General features: G+C 44.3%; 1 protein-coding gene across 2 annotated transcripts; it reads left to right on the plus strand.

Annotated features, from left to right (window-relative positions):
• Positions 1-351: 351 nt before the first annotated feature.
• LOC139374080 (adhesion G-protein coupled receptor F1-like) lies at positions 352-4,501 on the plus strand. Of its 2 annotated transcripts, XM_071115067.1 has the most exons (5): positions 352-380; positions 1,290-1,438; positions 3,061-3,119; positions 3,348-3,481; positions 4,257-4,501. In XM_071115067.1, exons 2-5 carry the CDS (start codon positions 1,340-1,342, stop codon positions 4,358-4,360), a joined length of 396 nt encoding a protein of 131 aa, XP_070971168.1. In that variant the 5' UTR covers positions 352-380; positions 1,290-1,339; the 3' UTR covers positions 4,361-4,501. The 2 variants fall into 2 exon arrangements, with proteins under 2 accessions (XP_070971168.1, XP_070971167.1); XM_071115066.1 differs by lacking the exon at positions 352-380 and having other exon boundaries at positions 1,218-1,438.
• Positions 4,502-14,415: the final 9,914 nt, after the last annotated feature.

Consider the following 14,415-nt stretch of genomic DNA (forward strand, 5'->3'; position numbering starts at 1 on the left):
AGCTGTCACTACCACCACTCCTGCAGCAGCTGGTACCACCACCACTCCTGTAGCAGCTGGTACCACCACCACCACTCTTGCAGCAGCTGGTACCACCACCACTCCTGCAGCAGCTGGTACCACCACCACTCCTGCAGCAGCTGTTACCACCACCACTCCTTCAGCAGCTGGTACGACCACCACTCCTGCAGCAGCTGGTACCACCACCACCACTCTTGCAGCAGCTGGTACCACCACCTCTCCTGCAGCAGCTGGTACCACCACCACCACTCTTGCAGCAGCTGGTACCACCACCACCATTCCTTCAGCAGCTGGTACCACCACCACTCCTGCAGCAGCTGGTACCACCACTCCTCCAGCAGCTGGTACCACCACCACTCCTGCAGCAGCTGGTACCACCACCACCACTCTTGCAGCAGCTGGTACCACCACCACTCCTGCAGCAGCTGGTACCACCACCACTCCTGTAGCAGCTGGTACCACCACCACCACTACTCTTGCAGCAGCTGGTACCACCACCACTCCTGCAGCAGCTGTCACTACCACCACTCCTGCAGCAGCTGGTACCACCACCACTCCTGTAGCAGCTGGTACCACCACCACCACTCTTGCAGCAGCTGGTACCACCACCACTCTTGCAGCAGCTGGTACCACCACCACTCCTGCAGCAGCTGTTACCACCACCACTCCTTCAGCAGCTGGTACGACCACCACTCCTGCAGCAGCTGGTACCACCACCACCACTCTTGCAGCAGCTGGTACCACCACCTCTCCTGCAGCAGCTGGTACCACCACCACCACTCTTGCAGCAGCTGGTACCACCACCACCATTCCTTCAGCACCTGGTACCACCACCACTCCTGCAGCAGCTGGTACCACCACCACTCCTGTAGCAGCTGGTACCACCACCACCACTCTTGCAGCAGCTGGTACCACCACCACCACTCCTTCAGCAGCTGGTACCACCACCACTCCTGCAGCAGCTGGTACCACCACCACTCCTGTAGCAGCTGGTACCACCACCACCACTCTTGCAGCAGCTGGTACCACCACCACTCCTGCAGCAGCTGTTAGCACCACCACTCCTTCAGCAGCTGGTACCACCACCACTCCTGCAGCAGCTGGTACCACCACCACCACTCTTGCAGCAGCTGGTACCTCCACCACTCCTGCAGCAGCTGTTTCCACCACCACTCCTTCAGCAGCTGGTACCACCACCATTCCTGTAGCAGCTGGTACCACCACCACTCCAGTAGCAGCTGTCACCACCGCAGCTTCGGCAGCAACCACTTCCGCTGCTGTCGCATCACCTGACCCTCCATCTTCTAGTGAAGGAACAATGAGTCTTCAGTTCAGTCTCAACCAGACGTTCACCTCAGATCTTTCCAACACTTCCTCTTCAGGGTTCAAGACTCTGGCTGACAAAGTGACCTCTGAGGTAAGTATCGGGCGATTCCACGCTAGCGTAGGTAGGAAAATATTTCTAGTAGCTCAGATTGTTCTGGCAATTCTCACACAGAAACTTAATTGGGAGGAAAGCTGTTTGACACGGGTTTTGCTTTTGTATGACAAAACATTTTGGGGGGAAAATCGTAGGGCAGCGGTCTAAGGCACTGCACCTCAGTGTTAGAGGCATCACTACAGACCCTGGTTCGATTACAGGCTGTATCACAGTGGTCTAAGGCACTGCGTCTCAGTGCTAGAGGCGTCACTACAGACCCTGGTTCGATTCCTGGCTGTATCACAACAGGTCGTGATTGGGAGACCCATAGGGTGGTGCACAATTGGCCCAGCGTCGTCCTGGTTAGGGTTTGGCCGGGGGGGGGGGGGGTTAAACCGTCATTGTAAATAAGAATTTGTTCTTAGCTGACTTACCCAGTTAAATAAAGGTTCAATACAATGTAAGTGTCCCTTTTAGACCTGTACATGCCTCCTGTAAAACCCTATCATCAGTTATCCTGTACATGCCTCCTGTAAAACCCTATCATCAGTTATCCTGTACATGCCTCCTGTAAAACCCTATCATCAGTTATCCTGTACATGCCTCCTGTAAAACCCTATCATCAGTTATCTTGTACATGCCTCCTGTAAATCCCTATCATCAGTTATCCCGTACATGCCTCCTGTAAAACCCTATCTTCAGTTATCCTGTACATGCCTCCTGTAAAACCCTATCATCAGTTATCTTGTACATGCCTCCTGTAAAACCCTATCAGCAGTTATCCTGTACATGCCTCCTGTAAAACCCTATCTTCAGTTATCCTGTACATTCCTCCTGTAAAACCCTATCATCAGTTATCCTGTACATGCCTCCTGTAAATCCCTATCATCAGTTATCCCGTACATGCCTCCTGTAAAACCCTATCATCAGTGAGCTTGTACATGCCTCCTGTAAAACCCTATCATCAGTTATCCTGTACATGCCTCCTGTAAAACCCTATCATCAGTTATCCTGTACATGCCTCCTGTAAAACCCTATCATCAGTTATCTTGTACATGCCTCCTGTTAAACCTTATCATCAGTTATCCTGTACATGGCTCCTGTAAAACCCTATCTTAACTTAACATCAGTTATCCTGTACATGCCTCCTGTAAATCCCTATCATCAGTTATCCCGTACATGCCTCCTGTAAAACCCTATCTTCAGTTATCCTGTACATGCCTCCTGTAAAACCCTATCATCAGTTATCTTGTACATGCCTCCTGTAAAACCCTATCATCAGTTATCCTGTACATGCCTCCTGTAAAACCCTATCTTCAGTTATCCTGTACATGCCTCCTGTAAAACCCTATCATCAGTTATCCTGTACATGCCTCCTGTAAATCCCTATCATCAGTTATCCTGTACATGGCTCCTGTAAAACCCTAACTTAACTTAACATCAGTTATCCTGTACATGCCTCCTGTAAAACCCTATCATCAGTTATCTGTACATGCCAAGTCAAAAAGGGTACTATTGAGAGGTCTATTTACTATGAAAGAATGAAACCAAAGCTTCTATTAATGCCGTCAAGGACCCTGTTTTCATTGAACCGTTGATCATCCTATATTTCAACGCAGGTGAACAAGGCTTTTGCTAAGACCCCAGGCTTCCGTCGTTCCAAAGTCATCTCATTCAGGTAAGGGTATGAATTCTCATTACTGATTGACTAGGTTTCTGTTCTACCTTCTGTTATTTGTACTACTACATTGATGTTGATTACTGCATCGTTGGGTTTAAATCTTGCAATAAAAGGCATTTCACTGGACTTGTGCACATGACATTAAAACTTGAAAACTTTGACGATGCTGATGATGATGATAATGATTTCTGAGGGTGGTCCATTTTCTCTCCTTCTCCTGAGTAGGAGTGGATCTGTAGTGACCGACATGACCCTCGTGTTCGACAAGCAGTCATCGGTTCCCAGCTCAAGCAACGCACAGGCAATTCTCACCAGCAGTTCTACCTCCCTGAACATTATACCAGGCAGCGTCAGTGATGGTACGTATTCATCTCCAGGTGCGGACTGGCCATCTGGCATTTCGGGCAAATGGCCAGATGGGCTGGTCCATTTTCAGTCCAGTGGGTCTGTCTAACGTGTTTTTCTGGGCGTAAAAATTATAATTTTCTGGCTAATAATTTAGGAAATGTTTTTGCCAATATGTTAAAAATGCCAGGGCCGAGGCCTACTGGGTGGCGCAGTGGTTAAGGGCGCTGTACTGCAGAGCCAGTTGTGCCACCAGAGACTCTGGGTTCGCGCCCAGGCTCTGTCGTAACCGAACGCGACCGGGAGTTCCGTGGGGCGACGCACAATTGGCCTAGCGTAGTCCGGGATAGGGAGGGGTTGGCCAGCGACTCCTGTGGCGGGCCGGGGGCAGTGCGTGCTAACCAAGGTTGCACGGTGTTTCCTCCGACACATTGGTTTCGGCTGGCTTCCGGGTTGGATGCGCGCTGTGTTAAGAAGCAGTGCGGCTTGGTTGGGTTGTGTATCGGAGGACGCATGACTTTCAACCTTCGTCTCTCCCGAGCACGTACGGGAGTTTTAGCGATGAGACAAGATAGTAGCTATAAACAATTGGATACCACAAAAACGGGGTACAAAAATATTAAATTAAATTTAAAAATGCCAGGGCCAATTTCTGGTTCCTGTCCGCCCCTGTTTCACTGTCACCGTACACATCTATACGAGCGAAGTCAACATTTGAACAGAAACATGAAAAGACAATCCACTTTTGTAATTTACTGAACAATATCTCTGTTTTTCCTACTTTTTCAGGGTCATCAACCACATCAGGAAGTGCTCCCCGACCCACTTCCTTCTCTCTGGCTGCCTTGCCTCTCAGTTTGGCTCTATTAATGGTACAGCTGCTGGCTAGCTAATAGCCTGGGACATAGCGCTGTGGCTCTGCTAGCTACTAGGCTAGCTAATAGCCTGGGGCATAGCTGCTGTGGCTCTGATAGCTGCTGGCTAACCAATAGCCTGAGGCATAGCTACTGTGGCATTGATTTAACCAATCAACAGTTTCCCAGCTTTCATAGATACAGCCTTAAAGCTAGAATCCTTAGTTGCTACACCCATTTTTTTTACTTATAAATTAATTATATGTACCCATTGATTCTAGAAGAATATAACATATGAATACCTCATGAGTTTAGCTCAACTGTCGTACCCCATCAGAACCCAACATATAAGCTTGTTTTACCCCAATGTTTCTAAACAATGCAAACAAACACTGTACAGCTTTAAAACATTATTAAAACTATAATTCTGATATCATGGATGGTCAGTCCTGGCATTCATAGCTCTGTCTATTTTATTTTACGTGGCAAGTCAGTTAAGAACAAATTCTTATTTAAAATGACGGCCTAGGAACAGTGGGTTAACTGCCTTGTAGTGGGGCAGCTCGGGCATTCTATCTTGCCTTTTCGGTTACTAGTCCAACACTCAAACATCTAGGCTACCTGCCACCCCTATGAATTTGAGAGCGGTCACATTTTATTACCAAAAGCAGAGGCTTGGTGTGAATTTGTTGTTGTTTCAATTAAGGATTCTAGCTTTAAGATGAATTACCTGCTTAAGCATGCGACAACACATTTTAACTGTGTTATTTGGCAAAATTATAAATGTATTTTAGGTACATTTCCCTACGTGTACCTATAATAAGCCTAGAATGCTTATTGTTGTTTTGTTGACATTCATAGTATTATTAGTCGAGGGATTATCGTTTTATTTTTTTTACGGATTTGTATTTTTACAAACCAATACTAAAATGTGACAACTTGTAAAGGATATACCTTGTGCTAGATTCCATCTGATCTACTGCTAAATGACATCTGAATAGCGGTTGTTTTGACGGTGTCGTAGGTGGAATTGCATTAGAGCTGTCAATTTGGGATGAGGTGGCAGGTAGACTAGTGGTTAGAGTGTAGAGGAGGCAGGTAGCCTAGTGGTTAGAGTGTAGAGGAGACAGGTAGCCTAGTGGTTAGAGTGTAGAGGAGGCAGGTAGCCTAGTGGTTAGAGTGTAGAGGTGGCAGGTAGACTAGTGGTTAGAGTGTAGAGGAGGCAGGTAGCCTAGTGGTTAGAGTGTAGAGGAGACAGGTAGCCTAGTGGTTAGAGTGTAGAGGAGGCAGGTAGCCTAGTGGTTAGAGTGGAGGGGAGGCAGGTAGCCTAGTGGTTAGAGTGTAGAGGAGGCAGGTAGCCTAGTGGTTAGAGTGTAGAGGAGGCAGGTAGTCTAGTGGTTAGAGTGTAGAGGAGGCAGGTAGCCTAGTGGTTAGAGTGTAGAGGAGGCAGGTAGACTAGTGGTTAGAGTGTAGAGGAGGCAGGTAGCCTAGTGGTTAGAGTGTAGAGGAGGCAGGTAGCCTAGTGGTTAGAGTGTAGAGGAGGCAGGTAGTCTAGTGGTTAGAGTGTAGAGGAGGCAGGTAGCCTAGTGGTTAGAGCGTCGAGGCGGCAGGTAGTCTAGAGGTTAGAGCGTAGAGGAGACAGGTAGTCTAGTGGTTAGAGCGTCGAGGCGGCAGGTAGCCTAGTGGTTAGAGTGTAGGGGAGGCAGGTAGCCTAGTGGTTAGAGTGTAGAGGCGGCAGGTAGTCTAGTGGTTAGAGTGTAGCGGAGGCAGGTAGCCTAGTGGTTAGAGTGTAGAGGAGGCAGGTAGCCTAGTGGTTAGAGCGTCGAGGCGGCAGGTAGCCTAGTGGTTAGAGCGTAGAGGAGGCAGGTAGTCTAGTGGTTAGAGCGTCGAGGCGGCAGGTAGCCTAGTGGTTAGAGTGTAGAGGAGACAGGTAGTCTAGTGGTTAGAGCGTCGAGGCGGCAGGTAGCCTAGTGGTTAGAGTGTAGAGGAGGCAGGTAGCCTAGTGGTTAGAGTGTAGAGGAGGCAGGTAGCCTAGTGGTTAGAGTGTAGAGGAGGCAGGTAGTCTAGTGGTTAGAGCGTAGAGGAGGCAGGTAGTCTAGTGGTTAGAGCGTCGAGGCGGCAGGTAGCCTAGTGGTTAGAGCGTTGGAGTTATAACCGATAGGTTGCTAGATCGAGTCCCCTGAGCTGACAAGATAAACATCTGTCGTTCTTCCCCTGAACAAGTTAACCCGCTGTCATTGGAAAATAAGATTTTGATCTCAAATAAAGAGCTGTCAAAGATACAGAAATCCCATGTAGCCTTGTTACTCAATTAAAGCTACACTCGTTGTGAATCCAGCCAACATGTCAGATTTAAAAATGGCATGGACAATAACAGAGAGGAGAAAAAAATAAAATCTGAACAGTTAGTCCTCTGGGTTTTGCCTGCTACATAAGTTCTGTTATACTCACAGACATGATTCAAACAGTTTTAGAAACTTCAGATTGTTTTCTATGCAAATAGATGAATAATATGCATATCTTAAATTCTTGGCATGAGTAGCAGGAAGTTGAATTTGGGCACGCTATTTATCTAAAATTGAAAATGATGCCCCCTAGCTTTAAGAGGTTTTAAGATCAATTACACCTCCAACACGTTATTTATTTAACCAGGCTAGTTGAGAACAAGTTGCCAAACAATAGCTGTCGTCTGTCGTTGGTAAACAGCTGATTTGATGGAAGCTAGGCCCTTACCATTATTTAACATTTAACCTCTCACAGACATCAATTCATGATGACTTGCACACAGTTTATCCGTCAAATTTTTATACTGAAAATAACTAAAAGAAACAAAAACTTACCAATTGTACAATTTATTTATTTTTTAAATATTTTTACTTGATTATAGTTCCCTCTTTAATTATTAACTGCTGTAACTATATTTACATTTAAATGTGTTATTTTGGGCACATCACTGAAGTGTCAAAGTGACTGAGGGACTAACGGGGACCACTTCAATGTTTTAAAACTGTTGTAGAGCCTCTCCTGGTTTGTACTTGTCTTGTTATTATTAAATCTAATATATTATGTAACACTCGTAGAATATGGATTTGTCTTTTTTTTCATTACTGGTTGAATATAATTACATTTTGGGTCGCATGTAATGACATCTCAATATCCTTCTCGGGGTAAATCTCAATAATCTAGTCTAATATCCTTCTAGGGGTACATCTCAATAATCTGGTATGATATCCTTCTAGGGGTACATCTCAATAATCTGGTATGATATCCTTCCAGGGGTAAATCTCAATAATCTGGTCTAATATCCGTCTAGGGGTAAATCTCAATAATCTAGTCTAATATCCTTCTAGGAGTACATCTCAATAATCTAGTATAATATCCTTCTAGGGGTACATCTCAATAATCTAGTCTAATATCCTTCTAGGGGTAAAGCTCAATAATCTGGTCTAATATCCTTCTAGGGTACATCTCAATAGTCTGGTCTAATATACGTCTAGGGGTAAATCTCAATAATCTGGTCTAATATCCGTCTAGGGGTAAATCTCAATAATCTAGTCTAATATCCTTCTAGGGGTACATCTCAATAATCTAGTCTAATATCCTTCTAGGGGTAAATCTCAATAATCTAGTCTCATATCCTTCTAGCGGTACATCTCAACAGTCTAGTTTTGTTTCCTCCCAGCGATGCATCTCAATAGTTGAACTAGAATACCAAATTAAAAATGTCACTTGCAGGTCCATCTGACCTCATCTAGTGGCAGCATTAGTATAACAGACGATACAGTAATGAGACTCACCCCTTGACCACACGAGAGACTGTTGAGACTTACCCCTAGACTACACTAGAGAATAATGAGACTCACCCCTTGGCCACACTAGAGACTATTGAGACTTACCCATAGACTTCACTAGAGATTATTGAGACTTACCCCTTGACTACACGAGAGACTATTGAGACTTACCCCTAGACGACACTAGAGACTAATGAAATTCACCCCTTGACTACACGAGAGACTAATGAGACTTACCCCTAGACGACACTAGAGAATAATGAAACTCACCCCTTGACTATACTAGAGACCAATGAGACAAACCTCTAGACAAGACTATTGATACTCACCCCTAGAATAAACTAGAGACTTTTGAGACTCACCTCTAGACTATACTAGAGACAATTTAGACTCACCCTCTAGACTACACTAGAGACTGTTGAGACTCACCCCTAGACTAAACTGGAGACTGTTGAGACTCACCTCTATACTTCACTAGAGACTGTTGAGACTCACCCCTAGACTAAACTAGAGACTGTTAAGACCTTCCTCTAGACTATACTAGAGACAATTGAGAGTCACCTATAGACTACACTAGAGACTATTGAGACTCACCCCTTGACTGCAATAGAGACTATCGAGACTCACCCCTAGACTACACTAGAGACTATTGAGACTCACCCCTAGACTACACTAGACTATTGCGACTCACCCCTTGACTGCAATAGAGACTATCGAGACTCACCCCTAGACTACACTAGAGACTATTGAGACTCACCCCTAGACTACACTAGACTATTGAGACTCACCAATAGAATACACTAGAGACTATTGAGACTCACCCCTAGACTACACTAGACTATTGAGACTCACCAATAGAATACACTAGAAACTATTGAGACTCACCCCTAGACTACACTAGACTATTGAGACTCACCAATAGAATACCCTAGAGACTATTGAGACTCACCCCTAGACTACACTAGAGACTATTGAGACTCACCCCTAGACTAAACTAGAGACTATTGAGACTCACCCATAGACTACACTAGAATGTTAAGACTCAGCCCTAGACTACACCAGATACTGTTGAGACTCACCCCTAGACTACACTGGAGACTATTGAGACTCACCCCTAGACTACACTAGAGATTATTGACACTCACCTCTATAATTCACTAGAGACTGTTGAGACTCACGGCTAGACTAAACTAGAAACTGTTGAGACTCACCTCTAGACTCTACTAGAGACAATCGAGACTCACCTCTAGACTACACTAGAGACTATTGAGACTCACCTCTATACTTCACTAGAGACTGTTGAGACTCACCCCTAGACTAAAATGGAGACTATTGCGACTCATCCCTTGACTGCAATAGAGACTATCGAGACTCACCCCTAGACTACACTAGAGACTATTGAGACTCACCCCTAGACTACACTAGACTATTGAGACTCACCAATAGAATACACTAGAGACTATTGAGACTCACCCCTAGACTACACTAGACTATTGAGACTCACCAATAGAATACACTAGAGACTATTGAGACTCACCCCTAGACTAAACTAGAGACTATTGAGACTCACCCCTAGACTACACTAGAGACTATTGAGACTCACCCCTAGACTAAACTAGAGAGAGTTGAGACTCACCCCTAGACTACACTAGAGACTTTTGAGACTCACCTCTCAACTACACTAGAGAGTGTGAGACTCACCCCTAGACTACACTAGAGACTACTGAGACTCACCCCTAGACTACACTAGAGACTATTGAGACTCACCCCTAGACTACACTAAACTATTGAGACTCACCCCTAGACTAAACTAGAGACTATTGAGACTCACCCCTAGACTACACTAGAATGTTAAGACTCAGCCCTAGACTACACCAGATACTGTTGAGACTCACCCCTAGACTACACTGGAGACTATTGAGACTCACCCCTAGACTACACTAGACTATCGAGACTCACCGCTTGACTACACTAGAGACTATTGAGACTCAACCCTTGACTACACTAGAGACTATTGAGACTCACCCCTTGACTACACTGAGACTATTGTGACTCACCTTTAGGCTACATCAGAGACTGTTGAGACTCACCCCTAGACTACACTAGAGGCTATTGAGACTCACCCCTAGACTACACTGGAGACTATTGAGACTCACTCCTAGACTACACTAGACTATTGAGACTCACCTCTAGACTACACTAGAGACTACTGAGACTCACCCCTAGACTAAACTAGAGACTGTTGAGACTCACCTTTAGACTACACTAGAGACTATTGAGACTCCCATCTCAACTACACTAGAAACTATTGAGACTCCCCCCTAGACTAAACTAGAGACTGTTGAGACTCACCTCTATTCTACACTATATACTGTTGAGACTCACCCCTAGACTACACTTTATACTATTGAGACTCACCCCTAGACTACACTATATTATTTTGAGACTCACCCCTAGACTACACTAGAGCCTGATGAGACTCACCCCTAGACGACACTAGACTATTGAGACTCACCTCTAGACTACATTAGAGACTATTGAGACTTACCTCTGGACTACACTAGAGAAATTTATTTTTCACCTTTATTTAACCATCTTTTTCACCTTTATTTAACCAGGTAGGCTAGTTGAGAACAAGTTCTCATTTGCAACTGCGACCTGGCCAAGATAAAGCATAGCAGTGTGAACAGACAACACAGAGTTACACATGGAGTAAACAATTAACAAGTCAATAACACAGTAGAAAAAAAGAGAGTCTATATACTGAGACTCACCTCTAGACTACACTAGAGAATATTGAGACACACCTCTAGACTACACTAGAGACTATTGAGACTCACCCCTAGACTACGCTAGAGACTATTGAGACACACCCCTAGACTACACTAGAGACTATTGAGACTCACCCCTAGACTACACTAGAGACTATTGAAACTCACCCCTAAGGCTACACTAGAGACTATTGAGACTCACCCCTAGACTACACTAGAGACTATTGAACTCATCCCTAAGGCTACACTATTGAGAATACACCATGTCTATCTATACAATGATGCCATTATGGGACAGATACAATGATGCAATTATGGGACAGATACAGTGATGCCGTTATGGGACAGATACAGTGATGCCATTATGGGACATATACCATTATGGGACAGATACCATGATGCCGTTATGGGACAGATACAATGATGCAATTATGGGACAGATACGATGATGCCGTTATGGGACAGATGAAATGATGCCATTATGGGACAGATACAATGATGCCATCATGGGACAGATGAAATGATGCCGTCATGGGACAGATACAATGATGCCATTATGGGACAGATACAATGATGCCGTTATGGGACAGATAATATGATGTTATGGGACAGATACAAAGATGCCGTTATGGGACAGATACAAAGATGCCGTCATGGGACAGATACAATGATACCGTTATGGGACAGATACAGTGATGCCGTTATGGGACAGATACAATGATGCCGTTATGGGACAGATACACTGATGCCATGTCTATCTATACAATGAGGTCATTATGGGACAGATACAATGATGCCATTATGGGACAGATGCAATGAGGCCGTTATGGTACAGATACAGTGATGCCGTTATGGGACAGATATAATGATGCCATTATCGGACAGATACAATGATGCCGTTATGGGACAGATAATATGATGTTATGGGACAGATACAAAGATGCCGTCATGGGACAGATACAATGATGCCGTTATGGGACAGATACAGTGATGCCGTTATGGGACAGATACAATGACACCATTATGGGACAGATACAAGATGCCATTATGGGACAGATATAATGACACCATTATAGGACAGAAAATATGACACCATTATGGGACAGATACAGTGATGCCGTAATGGGACAGATACTATGATGCCGTTTTGGGACAGATACAATGATGCCGTTATGGGACAGATCATATGAAACCGTTATGGGAGAGATACCATGATGCCATTATGGGACAGATACAATGATGCCTTGTTTACCTATACAATGATGCCATTATGGGACAGATACAATGATGCCGTTATGGGACAGATACAATGACACCATTATAGGACAGAAAATATGACACCATTATGGGACAGATACAAGATGCCATTATGGGACAGATAAAATTACGCCATTATGGGACAGTTAATATGAAACCATTGTGGGACAGATACAGTGATGCCGTAATGGGACAGATACTATGATGCCGTTTTGGGACAGATACAATGATGCCGTTATGGGACAGATAATATGAAACCGTTATGGGAGAGATACAGTGATGCCATTATGGGACAGATACAATGATGCCTTGTCTATCTATACAATGATGCCATTATGGGACAGATATTATGACGCAGTTATGGGACAGATACAATGATGCCTTGTCTATCGATACAATGATGCCATTATGGGACAGATATTATGACGCAGTTATGGGACAGATACAATGATGCCGTTATGGGACAGTTACAGTGATGCCGTAATGGGACAGATACTATGATGCCGTTTTGGGACAGATACAATGATGCCGTTATGGGACAGATAATATGAAACCGTTATGGGAGAGATACCATGATGCCATTATGGGACAGATACAATGATGCCTTGTTTATCTATACAATGATGCCATTATGGGACAGATACAATGATGCCGTTATGGGACAGATACAATGACACCATTATAGGACAGAAAATATGACAACATTAGGGGACAGATACAAGATGCCATTATGGGACAGATAAAATTACGCCATTATGGGACAGTTAATATGAAACCATTGTGGGACAGATACAGTGATGCCGTAATGGGACAGATACTATGATGCCGTTTTGGGACAGATGCAAGATGCCATTATGGGACAGATATAATGACACCATTATAGGACAGAAAATATGACACCATTATGGGACAGATACAGTGATGCCGTAATGGGACAGATAATATGATGCCGTTTTGGGACAGATACAATGATGCCGTTATGGGACAGATAATATGAAACCGTTATGGGAGAGATACCATGATGCCATTATGGGACAGATACAATGATGCCTTGTTTATCTATACAATGATGCCATTATGGGACAGATACAATGATGCCGTTATGGGACAGATACAATGACACCATTATAGGACAGAAAATATGACACCATTATGGGACAGATACAAAATGCCATTATGGGACAGATAAAATTACGCCATTATGGGACAGTTAATATGAAACCATTGTGGGACAGATACAGTGATGCCGTTATGGGACAGATACAATGATGCCGTTATGGGACAGATACAATGACACCATTATAGGACAGAAAATATGACACCATTATGGGACAGATACAATGATGCAATTGTGGGACAGATACAATGATGCCGTTATGGGACAGATACAGTGATGCCATTATGGGACAGATACCATTATGGGACAGATACCATGATGCCGTTATGGGACAGATACAATGATGCCATTATGGGACAGATACAATGATGCCGTTATGGGACAGATACAATGATGCCATTATGGGACAGATACAATGATGCCATCATGGGACAGATGAAATGATGCCGTCATGGGACAGACACAATGATGCCATTATGGGACAGATACAATGATGCCGTTATGGGACAGATAATATGATGTTATGGGACAGATACAAAGATGCCGTTATGGGACAGATACAATGATACCGTTATGGGACAGATACAGTGATGCCGTTATGGGACAGATACAATGATGCCGTTATGGGACAGATACAGTGATGCCGTTATGGGACAGATACACTGATGCCATGTCTATCTATACAATGAGGTCATTATGGGACAGATACAATGATGCCATTATGGGACAGATGAAATGAGGCCGTTATGGGACAGATACAGTGATGTCGTTATGGGACAGATATAATGATGCCATTATGGGACAGATACAATGATGCCGATATGGGACAGATAATATGATGTTATGGGACAGATACAAAGATGCCGTCATGGGACAGATACAATGATGCAGTTATGGGACAGATACAGTGATGCCGTTATGGGACAGATACAATGACACCATTATGGGACAGATACAAGATGCCATTATGGGACAGATATAATGACACCATTATAGGACAGAAAATATGACACCATTATGGGACAGATACAGTGATGCCGTAATGGGACAGATACTATGATGCCGTTTTGGGACAGATACAATGATGCCGTTATGGGACAGATCATATGAAACCGTTATGGGAGAGATACCATGATGCCATTATGGGACAGATACAAT

The sequence above is a fragment of the Oncorhynchus clarkii genome, chromosome 19 (genome assembly GCF_045791955.1).
Source record: "Oncorhynchus clarkii lewisi isolate Uvic-CL-2024 chromosome 19, UVic_Ocla_1.0, whole genome shotgun sequence".
Taxonomy (NCBI): domain Eukaryota; kingdom Metazoa; phylum Chordata; class Actinopteri; order Salmoniformes; family Salmonidae; genus Oncorhynchus; species Oncorhynchus clarkii.